The sequence below is a fragment of the Pyrus communis genome, chromosome 10 (genome assembly GCF_963583255.1).
Source record: "Pyrus communis chromosome 10, drPyrComm1.1, whole genome shotgun sequence".
Taxonomy (NCBI): domain Eukaryota; kingdom Viridiplantae; phylum Streptophyta; class Magnoliopsida; order Rosales; family Rosaceae; genus Pyrus; species Pyrus communis.
In genome coordinates, this window is record NC_084812.1 from 2,806,987 (window position 1) to 2,832,075 (window position 25,089).

General features: G+C 40.8%; 2 protein-coding genes and 2 pseudogenes across 2 annotated transcripts; 2 read left to right on the forward strand and 2 right to left on the reverse strand.

The window, feature by feature from the left end:
* Positions 1-615: 615 nt before the first annotated feature.
* On the reverse strand, positions 616-3,399 carry LOC137748294 (transcription factor IIIA-like). Its single transcript, XM_068488425.1, has 6 exons — positions 3,154-3,399; positions 2,817-2,954; positions 1,811-2,096; positions 1,485-1,723; positions 1,220-1,363; positions 616-1,100 (listed from the first exon to the last, which is right to left on the reverse strand). The coding sequence occupies exons 1-6, from the start codon at positions 3,331-3,333 to the stop codon at positions 909-911; spliced, it is 1,179 nt and encodes a 392-aa protein (XP_068344526.1). The 5' UTR covers positions 3,334-3,399; the 3' UTR covers positions 616-908.
* Positions 3,400-8,212: 4,813 nt separating this feature from the next.
* On the reverse strand, positions 8,213-9,479 carry LOC137746933 (flagellar radial spoke protein 5-like; annotated as a pseudogene).
* A 5,425-nt stretch (positions 9,480-14,904) lies between these two features.
* Positions 14,905-17,162, forward strand: LOC137748617 (uncharacterized). The gene is made up of 3 exons (XM_068488785.1): positions 14,905-15,543; positions 16,556-16,627; positions 16,902-17,162. Exons 1-3 carry the CDS (start codon positions 14,965-14,967, stop codon positions 16,902-16,904), a joined length of 654 nt encoding a protein of 217 aa, XP_068344886.1. The 5' UTR covers positions 14,905-14,964; the 3' UTR covers positions 16,905-17,162.
* A 4,709-nt stretch (positions 17,163-21,871) lies between these two features.
* Positions 21,872-23,144, forward strand: LOC137746934 (pentatricopeptide repeat-containing protein At1g11290, chloroplastic-like; annotated as a pseudogene).
* Positions 23,145-25,089: the final 1,945 nt, after the last annotated feature.

Here is a 25,089-nt window from a genome sequence, read left to right on the forward strand (position 1 = left end):
AAAAAAAGACCAATCCATGCCAAATCAGGAAACAGAAACATAGGAGATATTACGTAAATTTTACATATGTTTTAAGAGTGTATGTATATATAATGTAGACTTAGCCTTAGCTAGGTTGGCTCTATACCATTATGCTCTTGCTTTGCACCCAAGTTTGAATTCTCCTCTCTGTAGTTTAGATTATTTATTGTTTGTCAAGAAAAGAAAAAAAACATTACATTGCAGCCATCATAGAAACTTCGAAATGGGAGAGAGTAGTATGGTATATGAGCAGCCATCTTGTTAATTTAGTGCTTGATATTATAGGCAAACAAAGAGGAAGATGAACAAATGATGAGGACGAGAGCAGCAGCAAATGCTGCTCTCCGAGCTGCTGTCGGAGGAGACAACATGCTGTCCAAATGGAAACTAATGGCCGATGGGCAAGCTCGGCAAAAACGTCAGGGAAAGGTCATGTTTACTGCGTGCCTACATCAACAGCCGGAGGAAGTATGAAGGACAATCGAGAAGCAGAGAAAAGGGGCGACAAAAACAATATCGTGCTCAAAACAAGGATGGCACGACGTAGTGCATCTGTAAAGGATGTGACTGCTGCCCTGGAGAGGGAACCTAAAATGTGAGGTAAATGGCAGTACTCTGATATATCGCTTGTTGGACGAATTCAATCTAACAGTAACAGCACTGGTGAACAATCTAAAAGTGCGAAGCATAGCGCAATTCTCTCCATGGTTATTTACCAAGATTTGGTTGAATACAAAAATGCTATATATATATATATATATATATATATATATATTTATAGTGTTGAGATTCATTACACCATCCAACATCCGTATCTAGTGTTGAGAGATTCCTACTTCCTAAAGCTCACTCTCATAAGTTAGTACTGACGTGTGCGGTAATTTTAACTAGAACGCCATGACTCGATTCCCATCCTCCGCGTCTTGTTCAAGCAACCACGAGAGGTACTCAGGCTCTAGGCCCAACTGATCTGGAGGAGTCACCCGTTTTCGTAAGAGCATTTCCACTGAGGGGCACTTCCTCTTACAGCCACCCCTTGGCCTTGACTGGAATTGCTCATCAGCCTCTACAAAATCCCCCTGCAAATCAAATCAACAATGTTCCACATATGAATCCATAAGTAGCATGTTCCTGGAAAGATGCTTATCCGAAAATCCAACCTATGGAGGGTATTGAATTATCCAATTACGAAACTCACATAGGCATATACATGGCGTCCAGTCTTCTCATGGTTATCTCTTACATGTTTGTATGCAAATCTCATGCCACAACCCGAAAAGCTGCATACAAAAGGTTTATCTTCGAGGTGTACAGCCTTGACATGTTGAGTGAGATTTGATTTCTGCAAATGCACAGCCAAAACCAAAAAAGCAAATAATTAAAAACTAACCATGGCAACACAGAATGCCGAACAATGATTTTTTGTACCAAAATAATGCAACCATTCAAAGTCCGCAACTTACAGTTGAAAATGTTTGAAGACAACCATTATAGCTGCATTTAATTCTCTCAACTGCAGGCACTCCCCCTTTATGGGCGAGCAGATGCCTTTTGATATTCCTTTTCAGCTTCTTGGAACCACATATCTCGCACGTAACATGTTGGTGGGAGGACAAGATATGGGCCTTAAAGCATTGCTCGTTGGTAAAATATTGCATACAACCTGGTTCGGAGCAGAATGCCTCTACTGAATCCAGATGAACTACAGAAATGAAGGATATCATTTAGAGTTTGCAAACATACCACAGAAAACATAAAGAAGAATTTAGAATTTAGATATTAAAGCTACCATAAGAATTCTCATGCTTCCGCAGTTTCGAAGCAAATTGGAACACCTTTCCACAACCAATTTCCTGGCACACATGCTGTTTCTGACCTCTTCCTACATAAGTGCCATCATCATTATGAAGTTCTTTAACATGCCTGCTCATGTTACCTTGGCAAACAAATCCACGATTACAGTTCTCAATTGGACACTTAAAGAGTTTCCCTTGGTGCTGAAGAAGATGGCGATTTAAGTGGTCCTTTCTTCTAAAGCTGGAATGGCAATCACCCACTGAACAAACGTATGGCCTCTGTACAGAATAAGCTAACATAAATTCATAAACCATAACCACAATTCCCACATGACACGAATTCAAATCTTAAATTACGTGATTGAGGCTCGCTTGATGGAGCTTCACAGGAGGTCTCCCACCTGTTACTGGTCCACTCAAGTCAAAGCTCTCTCGCATTTTGGAGTTCTTTGGGTGGGATCCAATGCTTCACTCTGTCCAACGAATACTTCATTAAAATGTCGATTCCTGCCAAATTTCTAATTTCAATTGATGCAAACATAACAAAAACTTCATACAAAAAGTGAAGAATAAGCTAAAGCAAATTCACAAACAAGCTACACGTGTTCAAGCATTCAAACCTCAAACTGAACGGTACGTGATTGAGGCTCACTTGATGGAGCTTCACAGGAGGTCTCCCACCTGGTACTGGTCCATTCAAGTCCGAAACCTCTTGCATTTTGGAGTTCTTTGTGTGGGATCCAATGCTTCACGCTATCCAAAAGAAAGTTCTTAAAGATATTGATTCCTGCAAAACTTCGACCTTAAATTGTTGCAAACATGACGTAAACTTCATCGAAAAAGTACGGAAAGCTACAGACACAATCAGCTGATATGAAACTATCACAAACTAATCCGTATCAGCTGGTTTCAGTGCAAAACTCATAAGCCAATTACATACTTTTCCAATACGAAAACACATGAAAGCTACCAACTTTGAATTCAACAGAAAACAAATACCTCAAGGGAATGGCTTTGCATATGTTGCTTCAGATGTGCAGGTTTCTTGAAAGTAGCACCACATTCTTCGCAAGTATTGGAATTTATCTTCTCTCCTTCCCCTTCCCCACCAGCCTCTTTTTCCATATCCATCTCACCCTACAACATATAAGAAAAAAGCAAAAACTAAATAAAAATTCACAAAATCAATCCGAATAAAACCCAAAACTTCAAATTACGATTAAAATGCAAACTCAAATCAACCCATAACAGTAAGTCCCTCGAATTCAAAAACCCAATTCGTAAAAATTCATAATTCGATCATAAAAAGCAGAATTTAATAGAAGGGGATGGAAACCTTGTGGTGATCGAGGATGTGAGAAGCGATCAGAGCCTTTTTGGAGCGGCAGATGCCGCAGAATTCACAGTAATATCGCCTTATGTCTATAAAAATTGGCACTTTCTGATCTGCTTCTTCGTTATCCATTGATTTCCCGCACTCTCTCTCGACTCTCTCACTCTCACCCGCCAAATTCATCAGCAGACCGCCGTTTGGTTGTTGCCCTTTTGAAGTCTTTCTAGGGTTTTTGTAGTAGTCGAGGATACGCTATTGCCGCTCCTTATTTTACCCCTTCCACTCGAAAACAAGTTTTAGAAAAATTGCAAAATAGCACCTAAGTTTTCGCATTTTGTGTATTTACTTCTTAAACAAAGAATAGCTACAACTAATCACCCAGGTCTAATATATTTTTCACAATTCAATTTAGTTTTTTATTTTTCTCTCGATGATATATTTACACTTGGAATTAACTTTGACTATTCAAAGAACGAAGAGGGTTTACTCCTCAAAATACTTCTTGATTGGTTCACGAAATTTTATGTTTATGATCGAAATCAATTATAGAGTATTTTGAAGAGAAACCCCTTTGTATTTTAGTAGCCAAACATTATATTTACAATTCCATTTAGTATGATATGTGACTTACATGCATGATTGTAAACACGAAAAATTCCTGAAACAAGAAATAAGAATACCGTGTACAAAATATATTTTTTAATGATTTTGGGGTTACAATCTCTTTGTAATTTGATCATCTGATTCTATCTTCGTAGGGTGTAGGTTTGTGGATGAGCTGTTGATCCAAAGAGCCGTCAGGGCTTGATCTAGGGATGAACAGTTGATGAACGGATCTTCGAGGGCTTTTGAGCTTGATCTTGAAGACTGGGTGTATGGATTTCTTCAAGGGGGCCGTCGAGGCTTGATCTTGAGGGTTGATGGATGAGCGGATCTTCAAGGGCTTTTGGGCCTAATCTTGAAGACTGAGTGTATGGATTTCTTCAAGAGGGCCGTCGGGGCTTGATCTTGAGGGTTGATGGATGAGCGGATCTTCAAGGGCTTTTGGGCCTAATCTTGAAGACTGATTGGATGTGTGGATTTGTTGAGGTTGTTGATCCAAAGGGCCGTTGGGGCTTGATCTTAGGACGAACGGATGATGAACACTTTCTTCAAGGGGCCGTCGGGGCTTGATCTTGAGTCGGCGGAAGTTCTTCAAGGGCCGTTGGGGCTTGACCTTTGAAGGAGGATTTGACGAAGAACGAAGAGTGTTTTCTTGATCCTTCGGGATTTGCTTGAGAGCTTTAGAGTTTCGAGGCTTCAAGGTTTTGGTGTGATGTAAACTCTTTTTCTTCTTTCTTTCCCCTTGAAATGAATGCATTGGCCTCCTATTTATAGAATTCCAAAACTTGATTTTTTGGATTTAAATAATCAGATGAAATAAATCATTTCTGCCAGATATTGACACGTGTCCTATTTGATGACCTTTCCAATTTATTTCGATTTTTCGTTGAGTCACACGCTACATGTAAAATTTATGTGACACGTGAGCGTTGAAATTTTAATTATTGGTTAACATTCATTTCACCGAAATTTCGATGTCTACAAATGCCCCCACTTCAAGGCGCGTCGTTGACATGTGCTTGTCACGTGTAGAAGATGCGTTTTGAAGTCCCTTAATGTAGATGTCAACCCAAGGGCCGTCGAGGCTTGATCTTGAATTGAGCTGGAAATTTCTTCAAGGGCCATCGAGGCTTGATCTTGAGTTCGACTGGAAGATTTTCTGGTTTCCTCCAATCGTTGATTTTCCACAAGCTTAATCTTGAACTAGGCTGGAAGATTTTTTTGGTCTCCTCCGAAGGTCTGAACTTACTCCTTTTATCTGGAGTTGAATTTGATTCAAGGGTGGTGAACACTTGATTTTGAATCGGACTTGTGATTTCTTCAAGGGCCATTGAGGCTTGATCTTGAACTGGGCTGGAGGATTCTTCTGGTCTCCTCCGCTCGTTGATTTTCCTTTGTGCTACTCTTGAACTGGGCAGCAGGATTCTTTTGGTCTCCCCCCGAAGGTCTACGAGCGGTTTCAGGATATGGCAGGCAAGTACGAGGTGGAGGTGCTGACCTGTTTCTTTGTTCAATCTTTCCAATTCATATTGAATACAAATCGGAAAGATTGAAGTTTCCTTGTCCCTTCTCTGGCAGTGTATCAACCGTTGAAGATGACTACTCGAGAGCAATACTAGGTAAGCAATCAAGAATAGATTCCAGGTAGTCGGTTCCAGATCGGAAGACTGACTCCAAGTGCCGGCTGATTGCTTCTTTCACTTTGCCATGCGAGTAAGAACAAGGACAAAGGAAAAGACAGGGAAAAAGCATGATATGAGATACCTTTGCTTTCGAAGAAGCAGCGAATGAATCAACACATATATTTGTTGTGCTTGTCTCCACATGCTTCGATGTATCATTTTCACTTGCCTTACTTGCTCCCCTTTGCAGAAGTGGTATTTCCTTATACAGGTTTAGCATCTTCTCTTGTAGTATTTGTCCTCCGATGCAGGAGTTGAATGCAACCTTTGCATTTAAATGGTGCTTCACTTCTTGGTGGCAACTGGTTTGAGTGGAGGTTCCGACATATTGCTTTCTCTGTCCTTGTCTTGGCAGGTGAGAACAAGGGCAAAGGAAAAGATAGGGAAAAAGCATGATATGAGATACCTTTGCTTTCGCCCTTGATGATATGAGATACCTTTGCTTTTGAAGAAGCGGTGAATGAATCAGCACATGCTTCAATCTATCGTTTCCTCCTGGGTCATCTGTACTCCAGGCATCTGGTATCTTCAAAGGTTGAATAGGTTTTCTCAAAGGAAGAAGAAGAATTGTGTATTTCGAGAGGCTTTGCTGGGAGTGCGCCCTCAGAGGTGAGGAAGAGTTGGGCATTTTCTTCAGGTCTGCCTTGCCATATGAGACGAAGGTCGACACATATAGGGATTTCTTAATAGCAAGTGGTGGTACCGTTCTTTTACCCTTGTCGACAAACGTCTCTTCGATATCTGAACGACGCCTCTTCGATTTCTGAACGAGCGCCACTTTTGACAAAGTTGCACGCGTTTTCTGAAAAGCAGAGAAAGCGTCGCCGAACTTTGCGCTTGTCGGCTAAAGACGTGTAGTTGCGATGATGGCCTCCACGTGTTCTCGACTTTGTCAGATATCTTTTGACAAAGTTGAACGCATTTTCTGAAAAGCCGCGAACGCGTCGCCGAACTTCACGCAGGAAAATCCGGATTTTTGAATCGGTGGTCGTGTCGCTTGGCTTTTTACAGAGGTATCGATCACTCCAACATACACACTCTGAAAATTGCCCATTCTTGAAAATCGTCTCCGGCCTTTTGAGAATTATCTTCATCCACTCATTCTCTCTGAACACCTTTGAAAAAAATGACTAACTCATCGAACCTTTGCTTAGATTTGAGTCTCAGCAGCGATCCGGTTGCACCCGGTCAAGGTAATGTATGGCGCCCTTCTTTTTTATCTTCTAACGGTCCTCTTACAGGTGAAGACTCCATGATGCAGGACGCCACAACAGCTACAATAGTAGCTAGGAACCTCCTCACTCCAAAAGATAGTAGGCTGCTGTCAGGACGGTCCGATGAGTTGGCCGTTCAAGAGTCCCTCGCTCTCAGCGTTCAGTGTGCAGGCTCTGTGTCCAACATGGGCCAACGCCTACTTGCTCGCTCCCGCCAAGTTGAATCCTTGATGGCGGATGTGGAAAGTCTCAAGCAAGAGATCAAGCAGCTGAAGTATGAGAATAGAAGTTTGCACGTGCTTGCAAACAACTATTCGACGGGCATGAAGAGGAAGCTTGATGAGCTGCAAGAGTCTGAAGGTCGGATTCAAAGTGACCGTCAAAGGTTTTCGTCTTTCTTCCAGAGGCACCTTTTTCCTGGGTCATCTAGCGTTCCACCCAGTATTGAGGCCTGGAATGCTCTAGCTTCAATGCCTCCCGTTCCGATGCCTTCTGCTCTGATGCCTTCCGCTTCTAGAGTTTTGCCAAGTAATGGGGCTTCACGTGAACATCCTTTGTGAAAGCTCCATCTTTTTTTTTTTTTTTTTTTTTTTGTACACACTTGTAATTTCTTGGAGATTAATGGACATGCTTTATTTTATTCAGTGTATTGTGCTAAATACAGATAAAACATATACATCACCGTCCATCATCACTCCTTTTTATTTTAATTTATTTTATTTTTTATTCTTTTCTTTGCTTTCGGTGGCACTGATCCACCATTCATTTATATATATATATTTCAGATGGTGCCAGAAGCACCATCATTGTTTTTTTCTTTCTTTTTCTTATATATATATATATATATTTTTTTTTTCTTTTTGCACATGGTTCCAGAAGCATCATCATTGTTTTTATATATATACATATATATATATATATATATTTTCATGCTGTCCACCTAGATTCCATCATTTTTTTTTTTATATATGGTGATCTGCAAGGCTGAGTTTGTGGGTGAAAACCCAGGCCGAGTCCGAGAGAAGACGGAGGAGATCTTTGGGTGTGAGTTGACAAACTTTGATTTTGTCAATCACATTCAAAGGCAGCAGCAGAGACAAGCAGACGGATGAGATCTTTGGGTGTGAGTTGACAAACTTTGATTTTGTTGATCACATTCAAAGGCAGCAGTCATGGAGGAGGTGCAGAAACAGCCAGAGCTTGAAGTAGTGCAAAGCGTCGAGTTTGAAGACCGGCTAGTCGTTTGACAGCGGTCAATGAAGCTCTTCGTTGATTTTGACCACGGTGGCCAGAGTGAGGAGCTTGAGGTAGTTAGTGGATGTTGTTGCTGCGGCTATGGTGTTTGGAGAGCTGAAGATGGAGCACAGCCGTGAGGAGGTCGATGATCGAAGGAGGAGTGACCTCTCGGACTCCCAAGCCACGCCCAGCTTCCTTTGCAGCTCCCAAAGTCGGAGCCTTTAGTCCGAGAGAAAACCTGTTGAAATAGCCAGACGAACGAAGCTTGCATCTCCTTCTGCACCCTGCTTAAAATCCCCAGTAAATCTTCGAAGAAGAGAATCTCTCTCATCTGCAACGTGTAGCTATGGAGACTCCGTGTTTAGTAGCAATGCCTTTAAGTGTCTGAAGAAGAGCTTGGAAAAGACTCCAACCTCCCCAGGCATCAACCATTCGTTTGTACTTTTGGAGGGAGGGAGTGTTTAATGGAGGCCCGGCAAAAGGAATGTTCAAGTTGGTATCGAGGAACTTTTCAGATAATAGACCGCCCATTACTGTCCCATACGTTATAAGTTTGACTCCTGTGAGCTGACAAAGCTCTGCCATTTTCTGTTGAGAACGCATATCAACAATGGAATGCTAGACCTGATTGCTTACAACAGGAATCTCATTTTCTAGGATTATCTGTAGCCTCTCTGTATCGAAATTTGTCAAGGCGACTGTCTTAATTTTACCTTCTTTCAAATCTGTAAGGTGTTTTAGTGCATTAAGGTAACCAGTATTTGCATAATCCCACCAATGAAACTGAAGCATGTCCAAGGAAGCCACGTCCATTCTCTTTCGTGAAACATTAACACTGTCCCTTACAAAACTACTTGTCATCTTAACAGGCGGTGGCACCCATTTCGCAAGACCTCTGAACTTTTCCAAGTACTCTGGTGGACGTTCCTGACGAACTCGATTGATAAAGATGCCCTATAGATCTTCAGCCGGTCCATAGTGGTCTGCCATGTCGAAGGTGGAGAGACGGCGACTTAGGATGAGATCGAGGAGATCTTCTCAAGACACCCAACTCCCCCTGCACAGGAAAACCATGGCGAACAGAGACGGCGGAGTACCAGTCATGGTGAAGCAGGGGAATCGGACGACAAGCTAAAGCTCCACTAATCGATGCTGTGAATCTCTGTGCTTCCTGAGTAGACCAGATCGCTGCTTTTTGAGATTGATGTCGACAGAGCCCAGATCACTGACAAGCGTTGACACCATGGAGTTCAGATCCAATCCGACGTGGTTCTTGTTGATGTCTTTGAATCTGGAGGGGGGTCTCTGAAACGGCATCGTTGACGGGGATGGCTGGTACGATGAACATGGACTTGCTGAGGTAGAACCCCCCATTATGTCCATGAAATCCACGGGTTTGCATCCCTTTCGGTAAGTGGTACCGTCTTCTTCGACTGTCCAGCCGGCTTCGTTGCAGAGAGCTTTGAGGACCTCGTTGTTGTCGCAGTGCTTCGGGAGCTCCGTACATCCGCAGCCTGGAGTAGATCTTCGCGGCGATTGCCCGGCGCCGCCGCTCCCGCTTCTTGTTGTTCTCTCTCTCCTTCCACGTCGGCATTCTCGTTCCCGACGTCATCATTCGGTCGCCCAGCGTTTCTTATTAATTTTCTCGGGGAACCAAACGGATCAACCCGCAAGTGGGGTGGACCGGTGGCGCGAACTGGAAGAAGGTAAGAGAGACTGGCCTTGAAGGAAGGCAGATTTGATGGGAATCAGAGAGCTGCTGCTTGTGAAGGTACAATGAGATTGCGGGTAGAAAGCAGAAAACGCGGATTGGGCTTTGAGGGCCGGGCCTGAGCCTGGGGCTTGGGCTTCTTCTGGTGTCGAGAACAGAGGTGGGCTCAGTGCTGCCCACATAGCAATTCTCTTTGCTGCCGTGGTGCCGGTGAATCCACTTTTGCGGCGGCCTCGGAAATCTCGGTGGTTTCTCCAACTAGCTCGAGAATGGGTGGTGCTGGAGCATTTTGAAATCGATTTCGGAGTTGACAATGAGGTTGGTTTTGGGCTCGTAGATTTGGTGACCGCATAGTGGGCCTGCAAATCTCCTTGTTGGGCTCTGCAGACTGAATATGGTGCAATTGAGGATTGTGGACCAAGGCATCCAGAAATGTGCACCGCCAGTTAGGAGATTGAGGTCTAGAGGGTCTAAGAGGCCATCCCAGTTGTTTGGGCCGAGAAGGAAAACATTTACACACGCACACACACATATATATATATATATATATATATAAATATATATATATGTTTTTTTTTTTTTTTTTTTTTTTGTTTTGTTGTTTTGTTTATTATATATATATATATATATATATATATATTTAGAAGAAGAAGAAGAAACTGTAATAATTTTTTTTTTTTTTTAATAAAGAAATTGTAATAAAATTGACTTTATTTAATGAAACATTTATTTATTTATTTTGATGTGACTGTACTTGAAGTTTCTTTGTTTCAAGTTGCCTACGTACTCTTCCAAAGAAGAGATCAAGTCATAACGTAGTTCAAATGAGTGATGGTTTTGATGATGATTTTGCCGTACACAGTTTATGCTCTTGCGGGCCAGGAGCGTTTGTTGTCACCTTTTAGGCTCGTGCAGACCAGGAGCTTTTGGTGCCGTTTGCAGTTTCAGCTCATGCAGACAAGGAGCTTTTGGTGTCGTCTTTTATGCTCGTGCAGACCAGGAGCGTTTGGTGTCACCTTTTAGGCTCATGCAGACCAGGAGCTTTTGGTGCCGTTTGCAGTTTTAGCTCATGCAGACAAGGAGCTTTTGGTGTCGCCTTTTATGCTCGTGCAGACCAGGAGCGTTTGGTGTCACCTTTTAGGCTCGTGCGAACGAGGAGCTTTTGTTGTCGCCTTTTAGGCTCGTGCGAACGAGGAGCTTTTTTTTTGATGATTTTATCAAACGATCTTAGAGAGGCATTCCTTGCAATCTTCATAGCAAGGAGTCTTGACTGAGTGATTGAAGAAGTCTTTGGGGAAGAAATCGCGCATCGTGATGGCAACGGACGATCTTTGTGTCATAACTTCATCATCCTCAACACTTTCATGTAGCTTTGAAGGTTGACGGTAGCTGCTTTGCCCCCTTTCCGATTGGTGAACTTGTGGAGGAGACCTATGTTTATTGTGTATTTTCTTTGGAGTGACATAAGTCCATCCTTCAACTTCACTTGACTTGACTGACATGGTTTTGGAGCATGCCCCCAGTGGTTGCGGTGAAGATTTTGAGTTCAAAGAGCCAGAAGTGACGGAGGTATAGTTTGATTTCACCACATCATTAAGATCTAGCTCGATGATCCCTTTCTGAGCCAACTTCATGATGAGATCTTTTAGCACAAAGCACTTTTCCGTCGGATGACTAATGAAGCGGTGGAATTTACAGTACCTTGGACTGTCAGTACGGTTCATATCTTCCGGCCGTTTGCACTCAGGTAGGTCGATCACCTTTTTGTCAAGCAAGTCTTTCAACATGGCAACCACATCAGAGTCGGGGAATGGATAAGTCTTCTCCTCAAGCTCCTTCAAAGTGCGTCTACGTATCTCTTGATCACGAAAAGCTTCGGTTTGAATCGCCTTGCCTCGTGTATGGGTTTTGACTGGAGTTGTGTTGAGCGTCATTGCTTCCTTGGTGGGTTTCCACGCAGCCTTATCCACCTTTGGCCCCAAAACTTTGTCATTCTTGTAGTCGGCGATCTGTTCTTTCTTCCCATGACGAGTGATGCTTAACTCCATATCATGGGCGCGGGTGGCTAACTCCTCAAATGTTCGTGGTTTGATGCCTTGAAGGATGTAGTGTAGTCCCCACTGCATGCCTTGAACGCACATCTCAATGGCGGAGGTTTCAGAAAGCCGATCTTTGCAATCCAGACTTAAGGAGCGCCATCTATTTATGTAGTCGACGACAGGTTCATCCCTCCACTGTTTCGTACTGGTCAGCTCTAGCATGCTTACAGTACGACGAGTGCTGTAGAAACGGTTGAGGAATTCCCTTTCTAGCTGGTCCCAACTGTTGATAGACTCAGGTTCGAGGTCAGTGTACCAGTCAAAAGCGTTACTTTTCAGCGAACGCACGAACTGTTTGACGAGGTAGTCTCCCTCTGTCCCAGCATTGTTGCAAGTTTCAATGAAATGGGAGACATGTTGCTTCGGGTTGCCTTTTCCATCGAACTGCATGAATTTTGGGGGCTGATAACCCCTTGGCATCTTCAAAGCATCAATCTTCTTGGAGTAAGGCTTTGAGTATAGTACGGAGTCATGCGAGCTTCCTTCGTACTGTGTCTTGATAGTGTTTGCGATCATCTCCTGTAGCTGCTGGATAGAGAGAGATCTCATGGATGCCGTTGCTTGGTCTAGCTTCGGCTTCTCTTCAACTTTCTCCGCTGGTGGCTCCTCTTCTTCGTCGTCTTCTTTCTTTAATAGGCCAATATTTGGGTCGACTTTCACGTCGGGCAGCGCATCTAGTTGGTTGACAAGTGCGGCAATCTGCAAGTCCTTCTCTTCCACAGTCCGTGTGAGCTTTGCGATTGCTTCATTCATCTGAGCTAGCTGCTCCTCGATTGAAGTTGCTCCAGTGGTCATGACTTGCATGGTTGTACTGCCGCTCGAATCAGCGTCGGAGAGTAGGGACTCTGAGTATTTCCTCGGGCTTTCGTCTTCTTTACCTTCTTGAACCGTGATGTAGAAAACATCTTGGATCTCTTCTTCAGTGCCGTTATCTTGGGTTTGTTGGCATGAAGATTTGCCAGTGTGGACGATGATGCGCCTCCTTACCTTCAGTGGTCCTTTTGTGTCGACCTCTAGGATTGCTTGGCGCTCCATCCTTGAAGGAATCAAGCTTCGAGCGTCGTCTTTTTCTCCTAACCCATCGAGCTTTTCTTCCTTTGGTGTTGTCTTCCTCTTTCCAAATCTTTCTGAAGCTGATCGTTGCAGAGGAGAGATAGCTGTGTTGCTTTGTTTCTTAGGCTTTAACAACCTTTCAAAAACAGAGCTTTGGGATGTCGGCGCGTTAAGCCTCTTGAAGACAGAGGTTCGGTCTTGACCACCAATGCGATTAAGCACTGAAGTTCTGGAGCTTGAATGGCTCATCCTATCGAAGACCGACGTCCGAGGGGAGGGTTTAGGCTCTTCTTGGTTTTGTTCAATGCTCACGCTGATGTGTTGAGCGCTAACTTTCTTCACTTTGCTTGAAATCTTCACGGGTGCATTTGGTGTGAAGCCAAGTTCAGCCTTGTTGTTGTCAACTCCATAATCATGCTCCTTCAACTTCTTTTGAGTCTCGGTGAGGTCGCGATCTTTGTCGTTGACGGTGTTTGAAACCTTCTTTCCAAGATTTGAAGAGGAAGCAAAGTCATGCCTAGCCTTTGACATGAGTTCGTAGGCATTTGGGTTGAAGCCTTCTTCGGTCCTCTTAGTTGGAAGAGAGCTTGGTTTCACTTTGACGCCATGCTGTGCCTCCAGACGGTTGATGAGTCCGGCGGTTTGCAAGTTTTTCTCCTCTGCAGTCTTTATCAGCCTTGCAATTGTTTCCTTCATCTGAACCAGCTGTCTTTCAATGGAGGTAGTGCCGATAGTCATGACTTGTTCTTTGTTTGAAGCCATGGACTGTGCTTGAATATCTTGAACGGAGACAGAGATGAGAGGTAGAGATTGTCCCACCGGGCGTGCCAAATTTGTAAACACGAAAAATTCCTGAAACAAGAAACAAGAATACCGTGTACAAAATATATTTTTTAATGATTTTGGGGTTACAATCTCTTTGTAATTTGATCCTCTGATTCTATCTTCGTAGGGTGTAGGTTTGTGGATGAGCTGTTGATCCAAAGAGCCGTCGGGGCTTGATCTAGGGATGAACAGTTGATGAACGGATCTTCGAGGGCTTTTGAGCTTGATCTTGAAGACTGGGTGTATGGATTTCTTCAAGGGGGCCGTCGGGGCTTGATCTTGAGGGTTGATGGATGAGCGGATCTTCAAGGGCTTTTGGGCCTAATCTTGAAGACTGAGTGTATGGATTTCTTCAAGAGGGCCGTCGGGGCTTGATCTTGAGGGTTGATGGATGAGTGGATCTTCAAGGGCTTTTGGGCCTAATCTTGAAGACTGATTGGATGTGTGGATTTGTTGAGGTTGTTGATCCAAAGGGCCGTTGGGGCTTGATCTTAGGACGAACGGATGATGAACACTTTCTTCAAGGGGCCGTCGGGGCTTGATCTTGAGTCGGCGGAAGTTCTTCAAGGGCCGTTGGGGCTTGACCTTTGAAGGAGGATTTGACGAAGAACGAAGAGTGTTTTCTTGATCCTTCGGAATTTGCTTGAGAGCTTTAGAGTTTCGAGGCTTCAAGGTTTTGGTGTGATGTAAACTCCTTTTCTTCTTTCTTTCCCCTTGAAATGAATGCCTTGGCCTCCTATTTATAGAATTCCAAAACTTGATTTTTTGGATTTAAATAATCAGATGAAATAAATCATTTCTGCCAGATATTGACACGTGTCCTATTTGATGACCTTTCCAATTTATTTCGATTTTTCGTTGAGTCACACGCTACATGTAAAATTTATGTGACACGTGAGCGTTGAAATTTTAATTATTGGTTAACATTCATTTCACCGAAATTTCGATGTCTACAGCATCAACTTCTGAAGTCAATTTCGTCAATTCAAACTCATTAAAATATCAAACATCTTCCTTCATAAAAAAAAATTCATCAACTTTGATTAGTTCCAGACATTGGGTGTCATCTCCCCTCCTCTTGAAAAGAATAAGATTTACATAAAATAGGTTCACCATCACTTAATATTTCAGTTGAATAGCACAATGCTATGTCAAAAAAAATTATTCTCCAAATGGGTGGTAAATTTACAAAGTGAAAATTCTCGGGGTCCTACGTGTAAATTGGCGTAATATTTGCATAATTTATATGTGATTGGTAAAGGTCCACTTTGACGGCCTAGATCCTGCCACGTAATCCGCCACCAAATCAACAACCTGATATTTTGCGTACGAAAATAAACAGACTATTTAAACACGGCCGAATAAAGCCAAGAAACTCTGTTCCGGCGAACATGGCCTCCTCCAAGAGCGAGTACGCATTCTACTCGCCGATCCCATCCGGTCCCAACAACCCAGAGTCTCAGCAAAGCGTCGTCGTTCTAACTCATTACCGTCCCACCCCCCACTACTACTGCGGACGCTCTCTCCGCCTCTGCATCTCAATCACCGCCTCCATACTCCTCCTCTCCGCCGCCGTCTTCTTCCTCTACCCCTCCGACCCCACCCTCCACCTCGCCCGAATCAAACTCAACCATGTCCGAGTCAACACGTCCCTCAAACCCACTCTCGACCTATCCTTCTCTCTCACCATCAGAGTTCGCAACCGCGACTTCTACTCCTTGAATTACGACTCGCTCAAAGTCACGGTGGGGTACCGCGCGAGGGAGCTAGGTTTTGTGATCTCCGACGGAGGGCACGTCAGGGCCAGAGCGTCGTCGTACGTGAACGCCACGCTCGTGGTCGACGGGCTTGAGGTCCTCCACGACGTGTTTTACTTGCTTGAGGATTTGGCGAAAGGGGTAATTCCCTTTGATACCGATACGGCGGTGGATGGAACTTTGGGGGTTTTGCTCTTCAAGATTCCGATCAAGGTAAATTTGTTCTTGATTCAAGGTAGAAGCTTTTATTTGGAATCGGTTCTTGCTGATAATTGTTTGAACGAGAGAAAAAAGATTAATTTGGGAAATTTGTACACAAAGCTGCAAACTTTGATTACTGAAAATGTCTTCGATTATTCAAATTTGTAAGAAATTGGGTATGCTGGGTTTTGTTATCGAGAGTTCGGAAATTGTGTAAGAAGTGTTTAACTAGTTAAGATTAGCTTTCACATAATGTGCTTGTGTCCAATTTTCAATTGGTTTTCGCGTTTGTTGTTCTGTTGTTGGTAGAGTTTTCGACTTTCACTTAGTAACAGTTCCAAAATCAATTGGCAATATGAGAAGCAGCCAACCTCTTATAAGCCTATACAAGGTTTCTTCTCTACTCACTCTCAGCAAGCCCGTGCGGTGAATTTTCAAGCCTAACACATAGACAACACAACTCGGGTGACGTGGAACACGTGGGACAACCTGCTCTAATACTATGAAGAAATTTGAAGTTCCATCGTAAAACCAATTGGCAATATGAGAAGTAACCTAACCTCTTATAAAACCATGCAAGACAACACCTCCCGTCAACATAGAACCCATTCTCAGCAGAAATTCGAGGTTACTTTCGATTTGATCAATCATTTTAGGAAGGGTGTCACTAAGTTTTCGTGTATGCATTCATGATCGATGCAGAGGGCTACTTTTTTACGCCCAAAATTATTTCTGTTCCAAAATGTACAGTTTCAGGAAGCCCAGATTTGGTAGGAGAAAGATCGGTGCGAAGAATAAGCGCAGAATGGATAGAGTAACTATTGCTATCTGCTAATAGATTTATCACTTTCGAAAAGATACGTGCGAAATGGTGCAATTGAATGAGGGTGAGATGGCTGAAGTGGCCATTGATTGTGTTGTGTTTCAACCTCACAGATTAGATGCTAAATCACTTTATCGTGCATGCTAGATTAGATGCTGAGTTTTGTGATTTGTTCTAATTGTGATCTCTAATGTTGATCAGGCAAGAGCATCGTGTGAAGTGTATGTAGATACAAACAATCAGACAGTTGTTCGTGAAGACTGCTATTCTGAGGTGAGGATGTTCTTTTCTTTCATTTCCTATTCACACGTCGATTGCGTGCATTCAAAAGCTCCGTCGTCCCTGCTATAGTTAGTCATAGAGTACTTAGAGCTGATGAAAGAATTAGCCAGCGCAGTGGCGTTCTTTTTGTTGATGTCGTTATACTATTCTACGAAAGAAGTTTTCACATACTAGTGTTATGTCTGTACGTGAGAATCGTCACCTCCGAAGAATTTTCTTCCTCAATGTCCTTGAGCTACTAACCAAGTTCTTTTGAATCTTGCAGTGATATCAATGGAGTTCTGCTGTTTAATCTCGAATTTCGGTGCTGAAGGCGAAGATGACAGTTCCGGTTTCTAACAACTTCCATTCCTGTGCATAATTATCGACTTCAGACCGATCGCAATCAGCATGTAGAATGTGAACAGAGTGCTTGATTCAATAGCAAAAGAAAATCATTCGAAGGAATTCGTTTAGCTTGTGTTTTACAATTCAAATTACAGAGACTGTAAATGAAATCCCTTGGGGAAGGCTTTTAATTGTTTCACTTTGTTGTCAAATATTTGGTTCCTGAGTCAACTTTGCGATTGAAACATGTCAATTGTCACGAATGATCCAACGGCCACAAAATTCTCGCACACTATGGACCGCAATGCAATAATGTAAAATGTCAACATTGGAATAGAAATTGGTTTGGGGACAGGGACTTATTCTTTTCCAACACGTAAACGCTAACTTAGTGATAATTTAGTATTATAGTTTGGTGGTATTCGTTTTTTAATATCTTAGGTTCGAATCTCGTGGAAGTCGAATTCAATAACAAATTATGTTGTCTATTATGTAACTTTGCCGAACTTCTTCTTTCTTTAGTGTAAAAATATCGATATACTAAAAAGAAACCCAACCAAAAAAAAAAAAAAAACCTAAGTGATTAGTGTTTATATTCTAATAGCATTATTCCACTCAATGCGACTAAATCCTGAACTTTCTACTGCGAATTCAAACTCGAACTCATTACTCTATCCAGCTTGATTAAACCCCAGATTTACTAAAAAACCTTGATAAAATGCTAATAATAGCATAAATGAACGTAATTAGAATAACAGCCAAAGCGAGTATGTTTTCCTTATGCATCAGAGTTTGAATTTCCGATATATGAATTTGTTTATTATCGGATATCGAATGCAATAAAAAATAGGGAACCGTTGGAAGGGGAAAACAAAATTACATTATTATTATTATGCATAATAAAAACTTGGACTAATTAATTACTGGACATATCTTTTCTCAAATTCCGGCCACCACTCCAAACATACTCAGCATGGTGTTGCCTACACCGGAACGAACCCGGATGCTGCGTCGGCGAGCACAAGCACCACCGAGTATCGCCGCCACCGTTGCCACCTCTAGCTGCAGCCTCTCCAACCCTTCTGGCCGCAGCTGCAGCCGCATGCAGGTTCGCTGTCGTCTCAACCGCCACAGGCGCCTGCAAAAGAAGCCATCTGCGATGCTGCTGCTGCAGCACCGCCAAGTCTCTAACTCTCAACCTCACCAAATTAGGCACGCCTGAAGGGTGACACATAATTTCTCGTCTTCAAAACCAGAAATCTGATCTCTTTTAATATATGGTTTTTTTGAAATTTGAGAGGTGATTGAGAAGTTGAGAGCAAAGGAATCTGGGAAGGGAGGTAGCTACAGCATCATGTGGAAGGAATAAGAATATATTTATAGGAAAGTGAAAGGTGGCTAATAAAACAAGGTAGATTTTAGATTGATTCCCACGAAAGAAAAAGCTACAATTTTTGCTTTTAAACGATGCTTTAATTCGTTGAGGAGGAGTTTGTGATGGTTAAGGTGAGAGGTGTCAGAGCGCAAACAAACCAGCGCTCTAACGCAAATTGTTTTTAATGTCGAAAAATATTAATGATAGTAACGTAATTTTATAAAATAATTTTTTTTTTAATTTTATTTACATGTAAATTTAACATTTCTAAGTAAAAAAATAAAAAATATCTCTCTTTTTCTTTCTCTCTCTTCTTATATTCACGTTCTCTCTCACTCTATTCCTTTCTCCTTCAATTTTAACAATCAAAGTAAAAAAATTCACACACTTTATGTATAGGTATATACTATTGTGATATATATCTATGCTTATTGATGTTTAAAAACCTAACGAAGCATCAGTTTTATTGATAAGTTCCAAGTGGGCCCACCAATGAGTGGCACAATTTTCAAGATGGATTAGATGCTGCTTGTGATTTGCCACGTCCCCTTGGAATTCTGCCACCTGGGACACACATGTCCCTTCCTAAGTGGCAATATTAGAACCCCAAGTTTTCTTTCCCTTGCATGATCAATGTAGAACTTAGGCAACTTAGCTATCAGATCCATTTGGCCACTGGTTTTCAATTTCGTAGGCCTCTTGTTTTAAATACCTTTCATTTTCTAGTTCCATCTACAATGTTAGGTTTTATCTTTCTTTTGAAAAATAAAAAATAAAAAATCAACTGATGACTTCGTTACAGTAGTCCACCATTTCAAAGGATATACACTTACAGAGGTATTTCAGCTTCTTCCTAGTCAGCATCAGGCGGTACACCAACGACAGGAATCGAACTCATAACGTACATACTTGGAATTCGCCTCCAACCACTGGAACCACCCGTGATGATTACAAAATTTAATGGTTGTAAACAATCAATTCTTGTATGTAAAATATAACCGTTGGTTTAAACCATTAGAACTAATGTCAACAACGTATCCTTGTATGGCCACACGCATTCCTCTTGTGGGGGGTTGAATGGCTTATTTGGGAGAGACCAAGAGGAAGGACCTAGATTTAAGACTAACAACTAATTATGGTAATTTTTGTCTATTTAGTAAGGGAGAAACCTTCAAGATGAAGGAAGAGATCTTGGCTTGATTAGGAATTTAGGCTTTGGCTCTTGGAGTTGTGTGGAGTTCCCAGTCAGATCAGATCATACACCTGATTAGATTAGTGTCTGCTTTTTCTTGGATTATAGCAAACAGCTTGTGTGGTGCACAGTCATATCCATGCACATATGTACAACTTATAACAAATTAATGTATTTTATATTGTATCACATCACTTCTGTTTTGTTGACGTTGTCGATAATGGAAAGGGATCGTTTCCGGATTCCTTTCTCTTAATTCACCAAGTTCAAAATTTTGGATCGTTAAAATTTGATCAAACGGTTAAAGTTATTATAACTTTTAAAGTGGGCCTCTGTTTGTAGCCGTTAGATCAACTTATAACCGCCCGAATTCTCATACTTAGGGCTGGTTTGGTATTACTGTGCTTTGAAAAAAAACTGTTTCTGCTGTGCTATGAGAATAAGCAGTTGTGAAATAAAGCAGCAGAGTGTTTGGTAAACTTTTTTGTAAAACATATGTGAAAAAAAAGCCGGTTTTTCAAAATTGGGTTTTGCAGCTTCTTGTTTTTTGCTTTTTTCACCCAAAACTGTGAAAAAAACTGAAGTTGAATGTTTACCAAACACAAAAACAGCTCCGAGCTTTTTTTTATACCAATTTTTTTCAGAATCACCTCAGTACCAAACCAGGTCTTAGTAGATTAGGAGGAAGGGATCCAGAAATGAACATTTTCCGTTGATAATGTATGAATAATACGATTAATACGTTTTGTTAGTTACAATAATATCGAAATACTATTGATATTATCTTGAGAATTCATTCTTGAACATAGGACAAATGTTGGTTCAATTGTTGTATTAATGGTTTTATTTATTTATTTTTTTTTTTTTTTTTTAAAGAATGGTTGGTGACTGCATCATCATAGCTTTTTTGGGAACAGAGAAGACTCATAGAGGTAGCTTTCATTGGCCATCATTGCAGAATTCATCAGTATCAGGAATCAAATTCAAGACGTGAATGTTATGTTTCACAATTGTATTTTATTTTCTAATACTTACACAAAACCGTTGGACATAATATCTACTTCGAATAATTACTAAAAAAATAACACAATGATACCAGTTACAAATTTTTAATATAAAATAAAATCTATAATTATTAAGACGTTGATAAAGGAGTACAATATCGTGACTCATACCGCGTATTATCAGTTTAGTGTTCATCTTATTCATGTGTATTTTCATTTTCATCATCTTATATCTTACCAATTCATCATTTGCCTTTTTTGAAAATATTACAAAAAGACGATTGAATTGAAAATTGGAGTCGCAAAAAGGTTCATGTTGCAAGGGAACATAAAATTAATAGATCTGAATGCTTTATTCTTTTTACATTGCACAAAATAATTAAAATACAATAAGAAAGGATGAGAGTGGAAAATAACCCAAAGCAATTCAATAAATTAAACATGAGCAGAAGGTCACATGTCATGTCTTGAGTTCTATTTCTGACGCTCATAACTCACATGATCGTGGTCTGAGAATGCTGAAAATCCTCTATAAGTGTCAGCTCCTTATAAGGTGGACTACCGAGCTGGTATTTTTTTTTTTTTTTTTTAAAGTAAAACCTTCAAAGAGAAGCTTTTCACAATAGTGCTTCAGAAAATATACTGAAGAATATTTTTCACTTTATGTTTTTTTTAAGTTTTGTTGTACTTTGGTTTCTCCAAAAGTAGAGGAAAATACTACAACACTAGCAAAAAATTATATTGTTTTCTTGTATATTGTCACAGACTCACATGTTAGGCATCTCACAATTTTCAAATAAAAGAAAAAGGAAAGGAATCATCGCATAAAGCATCGTCCATCGACTGTTTAATTACTATTTGCGTTTTTAAGTAAATTATTTGAGTAGTTGTTTTTCTTTGCTTAGCGTTCTGGTAAGGTGTTTCATTTTGCTTCTGTATATATTTTTAGTGTCAAATTGGTGAATGTGATTCGAATTTTCAAATAATTTGCAAAGGCATAAGAAAGAATAGGTTTTTTTTTCTTTCAAATGTTTGGTATTAAATGATACTCCATATGTCATACTACAAATAGACAAAAATTATAGCTTTCCGTACGATTTATGGGGATATGAGAGATGCAAAAGGGGCATTCGGTGGATCCGTGAAAGGGAGTTGTCTCATGGAATACAGTTGTTGGAGGAATTTGCAATTAGTCGGATTTTTATTTATTTTTTATTTTTTTAAGTTTTCAACTAATTGTATTATTGCATTTGGTATTACTAGATCTTATTTCCGGCGATTTCGGTCAATGAGTCCTACGTGGAGGCACTTGATTAGTATAGACTAAATACAGAGAGATGAGTTTGGCAATTGTGCGTAAGCCAAATGTTGTTGCTGCTGTTATCAGTGTGTTCTTGGTTTACTCAAAGATGACTTCATGGCAATCCAGATTCATGGCTATGTTGTGAAGGTTGGTTTGGATCTTGTAGTGACTACTGGATGCATTGGTTGATGTGCACGGGAAATGTAGGAATGTGAAGGCTTCAAAACGAGTTTTCGATGAGATAATTCAGAAGAATGAGGTTTCCTTGAATGCAGCTATGACTGGTCTTTCATACACGGGGCATAATTTGCAAGCCTCGGATACAATTTAGGTTGATGATTGATGCAGGAATCAAACCAATCTCTGTCACCATTTCTAGCATGCTACCATTGTTAGTTGAACTAGAATTCTTTGGAGGTGGCAAAGAACTCCATGGTTTCAGTGTAAGAATGGGTATTGAAACAGATATCTCCATTGCCAACTCATTGAAACAGATAACATGATGAGAGAAAACCAGTTAAGGTGGTTTAACGGAAGACTTGGCGCAAAACCAGCGCAGTGGTGTTCTAATATTCATACATCTAACTCTACTTAGTGGGATAAGGCTTTGTTGTTGTTGTTGTTTGTATGCAAAATCAGGCCATCCAAATGAAGCATCTAATTTTTTTCCCAAGATGGATAAAAGGAATATTGTTTCTTTGAATGCCATGATATATTGCTAATTTTGCTCAAAACAGTATTGAGTTGGAGGCCATTGGACTTGTGAGACAAATGCAACCTCATGATGAAATTCCCAACTCTGTAACCTTCACAAATCTTCGTCCAGCTTGTGCTCGTTTGGGTTCCCGTCATCTTGGAAAAGAAATTCACGCAGTGACAGTTCGCATGGGATCTGCCTCTGATTTGTTTGTCTATAATGCTTTGACAGACATGTACGCAAAGCGGGGCTGTCTAGATCTTGCTCAAAATGTGTTTAACATCTCCGTCAGAGAGTAGGTTTTTCTCAAGCTACTTACTGCTTAGAATCTCTGAGTTTGTTTTCTGAAATGAAGCTTGAGGAATGATGCATGACGTTGTTTCCTTTATGGGAGTTATATCGGCTTGCGCAAATCTAACTGCAGTCAGGCAAGGCAAAGAGATTCATGGAGTTTTAGTAAGAAAAGCTTTCTGATACTCGTCTCTTTGTTGCAAACTCGCTTTTGGATTTTTATACCAAATGCGGGCGAATTGATCTTGCTTCTAAGGTCTTCGACAAGATGCCAAGCAAGGATGTAGCTTCATGAAATACAATGAGCACAAGTATGTAGAATCCATGGGAATTTAGAGTTGGCTAGTTGGGCAGCAAAGCATCCGTTTGACTTGAAGCCTGATCATGCATGCAGAAGCTGGGTTCAGGTTCTCGCGTGGCTTTGCATGCTTAAAAAGTACTTATGAGCACAAGTACTTTCGAAAAAGCATTTCCAAATGGGTCTGTAACTTTGACGGAGTATGATCTTATCTGTGCATTCTAGAAGTGTAGATATATATAATGCCAAATTTTGTATGATTTTCCTTTCACTCGAAGAATTCTTGGGGTCTCGCCCAATGGACTCTTCCTAAAGCCACAGATGGCATGTCTCAGTCAAATGGTACAGCTGGTGTGAGTGGGATCCGCGCTTTCAACGCAAAGAAGGAACTTTGCCATGACACGCAATCGTATTGTATTAGAAGAAAAATTGTAATTAACTTAACCTGTGATTAGTAGCTGACATCTGTTTCAGGACTCATTCTAATTCATAGAATCCTTCTGTTCTTTGACCTTCCAATTTGATCACTTTGACTTGTATGCCTGCTATGCTTTCACATTTGTTCATATGAAAGTTCAAAGTGAAAGTTCACATTTGGGAACAACAAATAAATTTGTACGAGTCGATCACTTGTAGAGTCGAAGGTTGAGGGTATTTAAAATATCCACAAAATTGTTGATATTTTAGTCGAAATATCCCAAAAATCAAGGGATTGATATGGAAATAGGGGTTGAAATGCAAATTTCACCTTATATCGGTAAGATATAGGAAAATAATGAATATTGAACCAATTCACTACATAAATTTTGTTGAACCATTGCAGACTTTGAACTTTGGAGTTTTTTTTTTTTTTTTTTTTTGAGAACTTTTTTTTATAATTTTGACTAAATCAAAATGGGTTAATATACTTACTTTATTGCAAATTTTCATAATTTCCGTCAAAAGCAACCAATATCTGTATACTCATTGATATTCTCATATTGATTTTTCCACCTATATTGATATGTTCAACGGTGAATACACACTACACCTCTCTAGTAAACTCAAGTATGTTATGCTCGAGCAAGTATTTTAAGCTCGACATAAATGGTAAATCTAAAACATCATAATTTATAGCTTGTTTCATACTCTTTTGTTTATTATTCCAAATTGCATGGGCTTGTTGTGCCATAAAATATTATCCCTAAAAAATGACAGGAAATATATGCTTCATGATCAAGAGAATCATCCTAACTGTAAACATACTCAAAACTATATAAACTATAACTGTGGTACAGTTGCAAGCAATTATTTAAAAAAGTCGTCATCGATCATTTATTTATTTACAAACTGAAATAATAATTTAAAACAGAAAAAATTTGGAACCCTACACGTGGGGCAAGTTGGTAATAAGCCTTGTGTGGCGGGCTACTGACCAAAACGCAAATCCATCCGCCTTGAAACCTAACTCTTGAAGTGGGGAGGGTCCGAGTCAACACGCCGCCGACTCGGAGTCAAAATATTCACGTCGTTTAAGCCCGCGTATACTTTTCCTCGGTTGTCCCCTTCCAAACCAAAACAAAACCCCACCAACAAGAGAGATACTTACGCTTTGGCACTGGGGCTCATCACCGTGATATTACAGATTAATAATACAATTACATAAATGAATATTGACGTCAAATTATTCCTATGAGATGTCATAGCATATTGAATGATAACAAGATGTATCAATGACATTGTGCATACATGTTTGAAACTGCTTCTAAAAGCATTAAAAGTGTATTTGAATAACAACCAAATGCTTCTAACAACGTCTACCACAAACATTTAAAAGTGTTTACAGCTGCAAAAGCTTTCGGTACACCATGTTCCCATATTCCTATTCGGACTCGAAATGAAAATTTTCGGTCCGAATCGGAATTTCCGAGCCAACTTTTGCCCCACAATTTACACTACTTTTCTCTTTCATCCACCTTCCAAGAAA